Below are 13,236 nucleotides of genomic sequence, written 5' to 3' on the forward strand. Positions count from 1 at the left end.
AAAACATTAGAGACCACCTTAAAATGATCAGATTTTACTTTTTATAGGTATGTGTTTGAGTAAAATGAACATTATTTTTTTATTCTATGAACTACTGACAACATGTCTTTGAAATTCCAAGCGAAAATTTGGTGTTTTATTTGCAGAAAATGAGAAACGGTCAAAATAACCAAAAAGATGCAGTCCTTTCAGAGCTCAAATGAAGTTCATATTCATTTAGAGACAACAACACTAATGTTTTAACTCAGGAAGAGTTCAGAAATCAATATTTGGTGGAAAAACCGTGAGGTTTTCAATGGGGTTCAGTGCAGTGGACTCTAAAGTTTTTCCAGAGGTGCACTTTTTAAACTGAACTACTAAAATAAGTTAATAAAACGATGATTTATTGAGAAGCACCACTGTCTTAGCAAGAATATTCCATAGAATGTTTATAAAATAAAAATAAGACATTTTTTTAATAGCACGTTGCAGTAACTAGGAAATTCATAAATGTATTTTTAAGGGTATGTTTATAGTAAGGCCTTATTGACCACATCGGAAATTCCCCTTTGAATAAACTCTTCTCAAAGGTTTGTGCAAGTAACGTGGTTTACATACATGCGCAAAAAATTCACACCTTGATAGCAGGCAGAGTTCATGCTCCGTCACGCAAATGTCATGAGTGTTTACAGCTGCAGCCACAGACACCTGTCTCACACTGCTACAAATTCTCACTCAGCTTTCTTTAATTAACTAGCCATTAATTTGAGTTGAACATTGAACATTAGAAATATATTTTTTTAAGTTTCAGCGCTTTTAGCAGAGCCATCTTTCAAAATATCTGGGCTACCACTTTACGGTTGAATTGGTCAAAAAAAAGAATGTGGTCTCCCTTTCAAATTTGTTTTGAAACGACAAATGCAGAAGAAACTGCCTACAAATAAAATGATGGCTATCAGTTGTGGAGCCTGCCACCATCTTTTTCATATTTGTTTTGTTTAGACTTCCTCTGTTCCAGCTTTTGAATCATCTCCTTTATTCAGCTCAGGTTGTATCTTTAGATCTGAGCTGAACTAAGACTCACAGGTAGTAACAGAAGACATTACACAGTTTTTCACAACTCAAAGTGTAAAAAAATAAATTATATGTTTAATTTGAACAGCTAATATTAATTCCTAAGGGTGCAAGAAAATGGATGGATGAAAATATATATGATAATGCAGGACCAAACAGTCTTTGTTTGACTAATGAAAGATCACAGAAAAGACTTAAAAACTGTGATCTTTAATATAAAATTAGACCGCAGTGGTAGTCAACTCGTTTGAAGATGACAACTGTGATTACTGAGGTCAAAATGGCAAAACCCATTTTGCCTGTAATACTTACAGTTATCGAGTTGAGGTTTTAAGCAATTACTTATTTTTACTTATTTTTAAAGCTTCGTGACACTTTCAAAGTGTTAGGTGAAAGATGACCTGATACTTTACAATTTTGCAGTTTAATTTAAAATACAGTTGAAACTAGTTGTATTAAATGTCACTTTTAGTTAGCTATTTTTGGGATTTCTCGGATTAGCAGCATTGGATTTGCTTAATATCAGTATAAATCACAACTTTCCTTGATTTCAGAGGCCTAATGTACACTCAAACTACTGTGCCTCTAAACAATTTGGGAAACCCCATATGTTGTTGTCATGGCTCCAGATCCAGATGTGTGATTCTTTGAACACTCAAAAGATTCTGTAACATGTGCACAGCAGCAGTATTGAGATTAAGTTGACAGATGGTAGGATATCTTTAATATGGAATTCAATATGGAAATAAATATAGTTTTGTAACCTCTCCTGACAAAATTTAACACAGTGAATTCCACACCCTTGATCCCAATATACATGCAATTCCAGAAGAGGAGTACAGCAGAAGTAGGACACTAACTTCAAACATGAATGGAAATTGATGTCCTACAAAAGCGTCTTCTTTGTTTTACACCCAAATAACACAATATTGCGAGGTAGAAAACAGTGTAAAACAGCTGTCCTCCAGCATGGATCTCCAACATGGATCTTTGCATAAGCCTTATCAGAATGATTATTAGGGCTGCACAGTGGTGCAGTTGGTAGAGCTGTTGCCTTGCAGCAAGAAGGTTCTGGGTTCAATTCCCGGCCCCGGTCTTTCTGCATGGAGTTTGCATGTTCTCCCTGTGCATGCGTGGGTTTTCTCCGGGTACTCCGGTTTCCTCCCACAGTCCAAAAACATGACTGTCAGGTTAATTGGCCTCTCCAAATTGCCCCTAGGTGTGTGTGTGCATGGTTGTGTGTCTCTGTGTTGCCCTGCGACAGACTGGTGACCTGTCCATGGTGACCCCACCTCTCACCCGGTACGCTAGCTGGAGATGGGCACCAGCGACCCTCCCGACCCCACTGAGGGACAAGGGTGTAAAGAAAATGGATGGATGGAGAATGATTATTATTTTTAAATTACTGTTCTGAAAGTGGAGGTGGGTAAGTTTGTATCCAGTTATTTCCTAGCAGCTACCATTTCCTGATTCAACACACTTCTCCTTTCCTAGAATTGCATGTTGCCTTATCTTTCAAAATAAAAATAAATGATAAAAAAGCTAACAGAAACAAATCTTTGTGTCATATTTACACACGCACCAAACAAAAATCAATTAATCATAGTTCCTTGACAATCTGATGAACTTAAAAAAAAGTTAATTATGAACTGATTTATCTAAGTTTTTTATGCAATAATTTTTAAATGTTTAGAGATCTTTGCACTACCTCAAGAAGTTATTGCATCACTCTACATTGTTAGAAACTGATGAACACCTTGTGGCAGTAAATTTGCTGCAAACAAACAAGTTTATCTCTTCCTCCCACTCAATTTATTTGCTGACAAAGTGACAGAAATGAAAAATCTGTCAGCCTCGGGTCATGAGGCGAGGGAGGCTCAGCGTGGTTCCAAATCTCCTTCCTAATCCACCACCCTGTCTGCATCCTTCCATCAACATCTTTTCCAAATGTTGCAGACTCAAGCACGCACATGCTGCACGAGTGTGCAGGTACGAAAACATCAGCTACCTTTAAACTAGGACACACTGTGCCTTGATGGGCAGTTTCAGATTTAACAAAAGGGGAAGCCTAAAAAACCTCCACGGCAATTGGTTTAAAAACAAAATTACAGACTGCAAGCAGACAAATTGAAACTAGCCACAGAAGAAAAACTTCCTAATCAGATAACACCCCACAGAAAAGTAACTGGAGGAATAGCAGGAAGCGAACGAGTCAGTAAGGGTACATATGTACGTGATTACGAGTAAGACCCTGCTCTGAGCAGCATTCTCGTCAAAGGAGAACCTGCTGAGAGGAAAACACAATACATGTCCAGTTTGGAGCTACTGTTTCCAGTAATCAAAGGCACGTTTGATGTGTCGAAAACAAGCGAGAGTGAGGAGACCCCGAGGCCAAAAAGAGCCAAGCAAGCTCACACAGAGCTCCCCGTTCCCATAAAGCAGGAGGGCTGTCTTTCTTTTCATCATTTTTACAACCCAGTTTGGCTTCCTGCATTACCCACGCTCAACTCGCTCCCCGTTGGCAAGTTCATCCCATGACACACATGCAAGTGAACCAGAGGACCTCGTTCTCAGCCACGACAGTCTACATCTAAGCCTACCACTGCTGAGTTTATGGCGGGTTGAAGCCACTGGACCCACCGACTCTGTTCTGTTGTCGTGCTGCGCTGAATTGCACTTTTTTTCAACCAAATTCCCTGTGGTTTCTGAATAGCTTCCCCTTAGGACTGCTCTAACCTTGGTCCTATCTTCTGGAGTGTACACTGGTCATCCACTCATTTTGAATTGGAACTTTGTCTTGTTATTTTCCCAGGATTACTGGACCCGAATAGCAGCCAATGGGCTTTCCCAGGGTACACCCTATTCTATCACAGTCCAACAAAGCAATCAAATGCAATATTACCAAGCATTCACCTCCAAGGTCAAGGTAAAGTCTCCAGTAAACATTAAGAGGGAGTTTAGACTGTGTCTGTAAGCCAGAATACTTGGAATAAGTAAGAACTTGAAGACCAAAGCAGTACGTCTTACGCTACCATACATTTCTCAACACATTCTGATAGAATATATTATCATCAAGAATTCTTAAAAAAGGTATAGCTTGCTTAGTCTAAATCCTAAAACTGTAGAATATAATTTGACAGCAGGAGTTTGCTGCTCTCATCAATTTTTCAACAATTGTCGAAGAGATTCTCCTCTGGTTTGAAGATATGATTGAACATTTGATCTTCTCCTGCTATACCAGCCAAAAACATTAACGTTGATGTGAAAAAAATGGTTACTCAAGTGTATAAGTGTGTGCATGGTTATTTTTCTTCTGTTTTGTTGTGTTGACTCTATCAGGACTGGAAACCAGTCTAAGATGTACCCAGTGACTCTGAACAGGCAGCAAAAATGGACAGTCACTTTTTATCTAGTAAAACAAGACAACTTGGTTTGTAAAAAGTTGAGCTAAACATGCAATAATGAGTCTAAAAAGAAAAAAGTTAAGATTGTTTACCTTGGAAAACACCTTGAGACATTTGTTATTGAGTCACATGTGACGGAGGAGCCGCCACCAGCTTAAACGTAGTGCTACAGTAAAGTCCGTGCCGGTGTTGCATCAAAATCTGTGACTCATCATTTTCTGTGACTGCAGAGGGCGATAGAGCGCAGGTACGTCTTGAAGATCAGCGAGAAGAAGAGTTTTTACGTAAACTGCGTAAATACTGATACAGCTGGGATTGAAAACTTCACAGCTTCTTACTTACCATCGCACTGACGGAGAAAATATAATGTTTTACTTTGGATTTGACTCTGTAAACTGTTTGACTGACCATTGCATTGGATGCCTATGTGCTGTCATTAAAATATGTAAACCAACTGTGGCCGTTTAATAAATCATTAAACGATTAAGAAATGGTTCTAAGTGCTCTGGTAGTTTTTAACACGATTTTTAATGTTTTTGCCACCTCTTTATTACAGTCATATCACACTTATAACAATATTTAACCCTCAAATAGCCATGATCACACTGGTCACTGGTCACAGATTTTGATGGCCATAATAACCCGTGACCTTATGGTACAGGACTGTAAATAATGTGACCATTGTGATTCTGGCTATTTGACGGTTAAATATTGTTATAAATGTGTCAAACTCAAGGCCCGGGGGCCAAATCTTGCCCGCTGTAGCTTTTTGTGTGGCCCTCTCGACTTCAAATTACATCAATAAGTCCCTCTATTTTTTCCAGAAATACGTAAAAATTGCACAAAATCAACAAATCCCCACATTTTTCTGGTTTTATTACAACATTTTCTCAAAGTTGGTCACAAACATTGAGTTTAATTGACTGTTACAGTCCGTGATCGATATAAAAAGTCACATTTAACATCAAACATTAGAGCAAATATCATAAAAGTTCTTTACAAATATTTCTAAATTAGCACCACAAGATTTATGATTTTGATTTTTTAAAAAAAGCACAAATCACAAAGTCCAATCACAGCTATTTATTAATATTTTAACAGCTTAATGGGTTTTACTAACACATTCTGGCATAACTGACCCTTTAAGTTCGTTCAGATTTCTGACATGGCCCAAAATGAAATCAAGTTTGACACCCCTGATTTAAGATGAACTATGGCATTGTTGTCCAAGTCATAACAGACCCCAGCCGCCGACATCACAGCATAAAAACTGATGTGAAACCAAAAACATCTCTCATAATAGTGAAGCACCATCAGGAGAAATCTGCCATGACACTGAGAGGCAATAGGTTAGCATCATATCTGATAAGCATTTTCCCTTCTAGAAGCGCAGCATGACAGCCCTTGTTTTACTGCAGCTGCATTCATGCATGCAAATAACTGATTTGCTACATTGTGCAATGATGATAGCGGAAACTCTTAGCCTCAAATACTAATGCTTCTCACCCCATCTTGTAAAGCTACAGGGGGCTTAACTCTTCAACCTAACCCAGTCTGTCGCAGGGCAACACAGAGACACACAGGACAAACAAACATGCACACACACACACACACACACACACACCTAGGAATAATTTGGAGAGGCCAATTAACCTAACAGTCATGTTTTTGGACTGTGGGAGGAAGCCAGAGTACCCAGAGAAAACCCACGCATGCACAGGGAGAACATGCAAACTCCATGCAGGAAGACCGGGGCCGGGAATCGAACCCAGAACCTTCTTGCTGCAAGGCAACAGCTCTATCAACTGCGCCACTGTGCAGCCCCTTACAGCCCCCCTTATTAGAACAAGAAAGTACAAAATGTTTTATCGAGAACGTTTTCCTCCAGTCTTCAGTAACTTTTTCTTTTATTTGATTGGAGTGTTATTTAGTCTTCATGCTGCAGTTGTAGCAAGAAATACTGATTAACCATGAATCAACCTTCCAGACACAGGTGTCACTGCACTCAGGGGATCTCCATTAAACTCATTGAGAGACTACTAACACTAATTGACTAGAACTCTGACAAATGAGGTCAGTCATCTTAAAGGGAGGGTGAATATTTATCCAAGCACTTATTCTCTGTTACGTAGTTTTTCTTCAATTGTCATTTTGTACAAATCAGTTTTTAATCTCGACTTAAAAGTTTTTTGGGTTTTTTTCTGTCAAAATAGAGACTTTGTTGATGATCGATTTGTTAAAGCAATAAAAATAGTAAAATATTAAGGTGGTAAGTACTTTAAATAATTTCAGAATCTAACAAAGACCAAATCAGTTAATCTTTATACCATTAAACAGCTCAAAGTTATTTTAATAAGCTACCAAAAAACTTTCTGGATGACTCTTTCTGCTCTATGAAGCAGGCTAGCAATGTGAGCAGAACAACTAAAACCACAACCTCATTGTCCGAAGAGTAGAATAGTGAAAAAGGCGGGATTAGCAACATGCAATTGAAAATATAACTTAAAACTAAAATCAGTAGCTGTTAATTATTCTAAACAAGTCCAGGTATCCAAATCTAAATGATGTGCAAAATCATAAGTTTAAGGTTTTATGGTTTATCGTTTTAAATTTCTGTTTTAATATGAAGGTTCTCATGCTATGTAATGTCAGCAGAGAAGCCTGTAATTGGACAATAAAACACTAAACCAACGATAAGCCTGTGTCACGAGGTCAGTTGGTTCAAACAAAACTGCAGGTGCTGTCACTAATTTCATCTGGTTCCCTGAGAAAAGGATGGGAATCGAGCGCTATCAGGAAACAGCTGCATAAATCAGGTTCCAGAAACACAGAGCATATCAAACCTACTGAACAGTTCTTTCCTTCTCACCAGCCTACATGAGATCACCCAGGTTTCCCTTTACTGTACCTCTTTTACAAACTGCCTGGAGTTCTTAGCGTCTGATTTAATGTGTTGCTGCTGCTTATAGCTGCCAAACAAGCACAGTCCATTCCTTACGTCAGCTGAAACACACCCGTTCTTTCTCTGCAGCCTGGGACTCGCAGGTGCAGAACTTCCAGCGTCACTCCGACTGCCAATCAATTACATTCCAGTTCTACACATGCAATTTGACCCAGATTTAAATGTCAGTCCGTGGTCACAGACAAACGGCCCAGCTGTCAGTAAATGAGTGCTGTTAAAGCTCCCTTCTAACCTTTAGCTCTCAGGTGATGACATCTGCTGAGAAGAAGACCGTATTTCTATTTTTTTTATTGTGGCTATGCGTCAACCAAACACTCGCACACTGAGATATTGCAGTTGTTGTTTTGGGACTTAATTAGCAACCAGTACGTTGTGCTGTGTAAAAGTATTTGCCTAATTACAGATTATTCTTCGTTTTTTTTGACTAAGTATCAAACGTGATACGAGTACAGCAAACACAAAAAGTAGTATTTCAAATATTAGGGAATATAAACGTCATCTTAAAACGTCATTAAATAACATGAGGGAAGAGTTTGTCAGTTAACGTGTTTAAATTAAATCAGGATTTTACCAGCCTGTTTTTTTTTTCAAACTTTTTATTAATTTGGGTAACTGTTAAACTAAGCCACAGAACAATTGGATGTGGTCGCAGCAGCCGTCTGTTGGGGCGACAAGAAGCAGCGAGGGAAGATGCTCCGTTAGTTGCACAGACACAAAGCGACAGTTTGTAAAGATTTAAAAGTCAACATGTCTGTAAATCATAGTTTATCCCTTTGGTTTACTGTCTTTCTTGGTTTTACTAGATAGTTGATTAGCATCATGTAAGCCACACCAGGGTTTACTTGTAAGTGAAACAAGACCCAGCCATGAAGGCAGGCGTTAGGTCGCTTGTTTTGTTCAGACCAGAGTGGAGATGTTCTCCACTCTGGTCCATTTAAACAGGACCAAAAACACTGCAGTGTGAAAGCGCCATCACTTAAACTGAACGTAGTCCCTCATCAAGAACTACCACAAACTGTCAAACTCTCCTTTATTTTTATTTTTTATTACAGTGCATCTTTTAATGAAATGTGATGACGACAGCATGTGGTAATTCAGAGATAATCTTCACTGACAATGGAAGAATAATTGAAAGTACCACGTTGTTATACTGCAGCTATCCAGCAAACAGAAAAATAACTAAATTTAAGAAAATTAAAACGGAGCCATGATATTCCCACCGTACGTGCCTTAGTTTTTTCGTATTATTCAAATCGATCCATGGAGATCACAGTCTGTATTTGTTTTCTGATTGTGCAGCGTGGGTTACAAACCAAGAGGGTGTGGCTAAAAAGTTGCACCATTTACTTGAGCAAGATGTGTGAGATGCACGTGAGCTCATTCAGAGTATTTAAAAGCACTGAATCCCTTAAAAACAAGAAAACCTGTTGTGTGACATCCTCAACATGTTATTATCTGCCCCAGATTATATTGACCAACAGCTTTCTCAGATCAGAAAAACAACCGATTATTGTCCTATGGTTTTGGTTTGCTGGTGCTCCCTTTGATTTGCTTCATGTTATTACATCTCACTTGTTCCACAATCCCACATTAGTTCCAACAGTTTATAGTTGTTGTGGGTTTTTACTACTTGTTGATGTGGATCTGGGGTGTAATATTGGTAGATTTACTTCAATGTTCAGTTGACTTGCCAGGCGTAAAGAACACGTAGATCACAGAATGAAAAGATGATACAGAAGTGGTACTTGCTTCATACAAATTAGGTTAATATCCGTTAGCTTAGCCATTCCATCTGATAACTTTTCATAGGAACCTTGAATTCTTCATACAAGCAAATATTACTCACCCATTTGATCAGCAGATCAATGACCAATACCGAGCCTGTGTTGACAATTAAAGGCCTTCACAGGAAAACATACACAAAGCCCCTCTGACTTTGGGTTCCTGCAACATGAACTATTTACTCTGAGAGAGTGTGGGAGTAAATAGACTGAGCAATCTGGTCAGCTGGTGAACAGGAATGTGGCTGCAAGACTGTTTTCTTTCAAATTTTGCTGATCCCATCTCGGTTTGACTGGTGGCTATTGTTCCCGGTTTGAGGAAGTTGCTTCTGCTGCCCATCTGGACCAGAACAAGCAGGGGGTCCATAACGGATCCCTTTAACTTTAAACTTATGGAATTACTGCAAAGCATAACAAAATATGTTCCTGTATACACATGTACAAATGCACTAGCGTACTAAGGGCTCTAATGTCATTTGGTCCAAACTCAACTGTTAATAGGGAAGTATTAGATTTCCATTGCTTATCCTTAATGAACAAATAGCCACAGGAATTTAAGGAATGCTGTGAGAATGGATCTTGGAGCTTTTGGAATTCATCCGTGGCCACAATATAAGCCATTTTGCAAACCCCACTGAGATGCATAATGTTCTCCAAGGGAAACAGAGGTTTGATGTGAAGCTGTATGGCAAACCATTTGTGTAAATACTGAGTACCCTTGACATCAACAGTCATTTTGTCCTACTATTTCTGATTTCTTCTCTACTAGTTGAACATTTTTAAACACCAGTTTAATATCTAGCTGTTCTAGTTAAAGAAAACTAACCAGTGACCCTTTTGATTACTTTAATGCAAGTAGTAGAAGTAAAATTGCTGCTCCAGTCCCAAACTGTGGGCTTTTTGACACACTAGCTGATGACTAGACCAATGTAATTGTTGACCATGGCCTACTTGTTAACAAGCTGGCAATAAACACCAACATGTTTACCAGTTTATACAAATTCTGGATCTGAGTTCACTCTTGGTCCTTACATTTGTGCACTAGTCAACTAATCTGACAATGATGTCTCATTAGAAGGTCAAAGAAGAACACCGACATGCTGAGGAGGTTGTTACTACCACCAGAGAGAGAGCTAAAACATGCAGGATGCCGGCCCTCCAGGACCGACTTTGGGCACCAACGACCTAACTAGTTGACAACTAACACCACAAAATGCACAGTAGTTTTGACACCTGTTGACACATTTTTGGTCTTACTAGATGATGGTAACTAGCTTACGAGTAAGGCAGAGTGTTCACCTACCTTTGTCTCATCATTAAATAGAGCTTTAAAATACATGTTAATTTAGATTTTTGTCTTAAAGGTTATAACTAGTCAAGTCGTGAGCTTTTAGATTCTAGAAACTACTTTACGTGTTATGTCATACCAGTTCAGCGGTCTGCATATTTGAACATCAGTTGTGAACTAATCTGTGAATTAGGGCAACTTTTTACGATGTGGTATTACATTTCCCGCAACCAATAAGTCTTGTGTCAAATAACTAACTTGCTAAGAGGACTTTTACCTCTACTAGTTGGATGAAAATGCCACTAACTGGTAAAAAAATGTCATACTAGTCAGAGTGTTTTAGCATGTACAGAAAAGTATTGAAGTAGTGTGAGAAACATTCTGCCACATGGGCCAAAATCACAAAGTTGAAAGGGCATAAAATACAAAGATTATTATATTGTAATTTTTTTTATTATTTTGCAGGAAAGAAAACGAATCACAATAATTAAAAGAAACAACATAATTTGATTCTTGGAGAAAATAGACCCATAACTCATTGTAGATCAAAAACATTGATAAGAGGTCCTGAATGTATGCCATTTTAAAAGAAATAAAACTATTTGCCACAATTTTGCAGAGTCCTAATTTTCTATACAGGTCAGCTAAATAGAATCTAGGTCACTCTCTTTTCAAAACAGCTGCAATATTTACCAAAAAATATTAAAATGGGCCAACTCAAATCAGGAAAAAAATGTGTGGTCCTAAATTACTGTGAAATTAAAATGAAAGTAAAAAAAAAGGCTCAGTTAACATATAAAGTATAATACTTCGTGTTATGTTTAACATTTTACATTCCTCCTCAATGTACTGACAGGTCAACTCTTTACCTTTACCGACCGCACAAAATAATTTCCCGAGCCACACATGGTCCATGGGCCACAGTTTGGACACCCCTGGGCTAGTGGAGTGTTGTCCCTTCTGTTGGTAAATTGGCCATCTCATAGGGATTTGGAATATTTACATAAACGGCTTACCATAAAGTGGAGTGCTTTGACTGACAGGTGTTGGCAGATGCCAAACGAACGGAGCTCGGCAGACAAGCCCATTAAAATACAGTCAACACACCTGAAAACGCTTCAAAATGCAGCTGCGGCATCGTTTTACACGACTGCACTCAAATTAAGAAATGCCATGTTGCTTTCGTGAATGTACAGCCAGAATCGCGGAGAGTCTAGTGCAACCACTTCTTCACAGAGTTGATGAGAAATCTTTGTCCGCAACTCGACTCAAATTGACCCAGCAAGTCAACGCTTTCATGCAAACTCCTAAAACCGCCACCTACCTTTGTGCTTCTCCATTCAGAAACGTTCGCGCGTCGCCCCCGTTTTGCTCCTAACATGCAACGAAAAACAAAAATAAAAACAGTCCGAAAAGTTTCTGAGTGAAGATGGGACCCGAAACCTCCCGGTGCTGTTCAGGCACAAGGCTGACTGACTGAACTGCACTCAGACTGTGGAGACGCAGAAGAGCGCGTCCCACTAACTTCTCCCTAATCATTTTCTGTGCCGCACCACCTCCTCCTCCTCCTCCTCCTCCTCCTCCTCCTCCACCCAGTCTGCACCATCCAGACAGAAAGACAAAAGATCGTCTTTTCACTCACTGTGGTGATCCTCGTCGGAGTCATTCAGGTTTTTACCAGGATTTAATCGACTGCATTCATTGATAAAAATGTGTTAAAGAGCGTTTAACATTAAAAATCTAGTTTATAAAGAACACTGCCTGATGCACTTTTCAAATAATAAGCTTTTACAAAAAATATACATATTGCTTCCTAACGACTTATCAGATACAAGGTTTTGTTAAATAAAACACAATGAAGACAAATACCAGTAAGTATTAATGACATCACAGAAGGCACAATCATCTCAAGGACTATAAAACGAAGCATGCTGTGTTTCTAATTTCGCAACTTTGCCAACATATCTGCCAACAGACCACTTCTTTACTGACTACTTCTCAAAAGAAAAAAAGACAACAAAACAAAACAAAAATAAATATAGCTGCCAATTTTGTTATGGACTGAATTAGAAGGATATGTAGGTTTGCTATCAAAGGTAGGAGCAACAACAAACAACACGAGAAACGTCTAAAACAAAGCTACACAAATTTGTAGAAGGTGGAAGACTGGATAGGCTCTTAGGAGGATTTTTAAAAGTTGTTTTGTTAAGCTGTAATAAAGACCTTGGCTAACAACCACTGTGCTTTTTCTCAGTTGTTTGCACCTTCCACTAACCAAAACACTGCTTCCCATGAATGGCAATTTTAAGCCCTGGACATTTTTGAGACTCTGACTCAACTCAACATATTTGACTTTGTCCATTTACATGGTTCATGTAGATTATATACAGTTATAAACTGTTGTCTGACAAAGGTCCTGTTCGTTTTGCTGCTTGGCACTTGAGGTGAATATTACAGACATTCTCCTCCAGCGTTTCTGTTTGAGAGTACAACGTTTCCATCCAATTTGTGAAGTTATTCATCACCCTGCCACTAAATTTCGTCTAACCCTTTCACTTTAATTTCCCCCTGAAGTGCTGTTTTGTTTTACACCAAGCGTAGCGGAAACCACATCTCCCCAAAAGTTCCACTTTTGTCCCCTTTGTCCACAGCATATTTATTTTCAAAGGTCCTTGGGATCATCAAGTGGCTTTTGGCAAATGTGAAGGGTCTTTGTGTTCTTTGGCCTTGGAACCCTCCCATGGATGC

At 38.8% G+C, this 13,236-nt stretch overlaps 1 protein-coding gene across 9 annotated transcripts in view; it reads right to left on the minus strand.

Annotated features, from left to right (window-relative positions):
• Nucleotides 1-12,026, minus strand: part of afap1l2 (actin filament associated protein 1-like 2) — a 55,545-nt gene extending 43,519 nt beyond the window's left edge. For 5 of the 9 annotated variants that reach the window (XM_081600480.1, XM_081600478.1, XM_081600479.1 and 2 more), the window contains exon 1: nucleotides 11,813-12,026. In XM_081600480.1, coding sequence (XP_081456606.1) covers nucleotides 11,813-11,828 — 16 coding nt within the window. In that variant the 5' untranslated portion in view covers nucleotides 11,829-12,026. The remainder of the gene's footprint in view (nucleotides 1-11,812) is intronic. The other 4 variants (XM_081600485.1, XM_081600484.1, XM_081600483.1 and 1 more) reach the window with 1 other exon arrangement.
• Between the last annotated feature and the right edge of the window lie 1,210 nt (nucleotides 12,027-13,236).

The sequence above is a fragment of the Poecilia reticulata genome, chromosome 19 (assembly GCF_904066995.2).
Source record: "Poecilia reticulata chromosome 19, P_reticulata-male-v2, whole genome shotgun sequence".
Classification (NCBI taxonomy): Eukaryota; Metazoa; Chordata; class Actinopteri; order Cyprinodontiformes; family Poeciliidae; genus Poecilia; species Poecilia reticulata.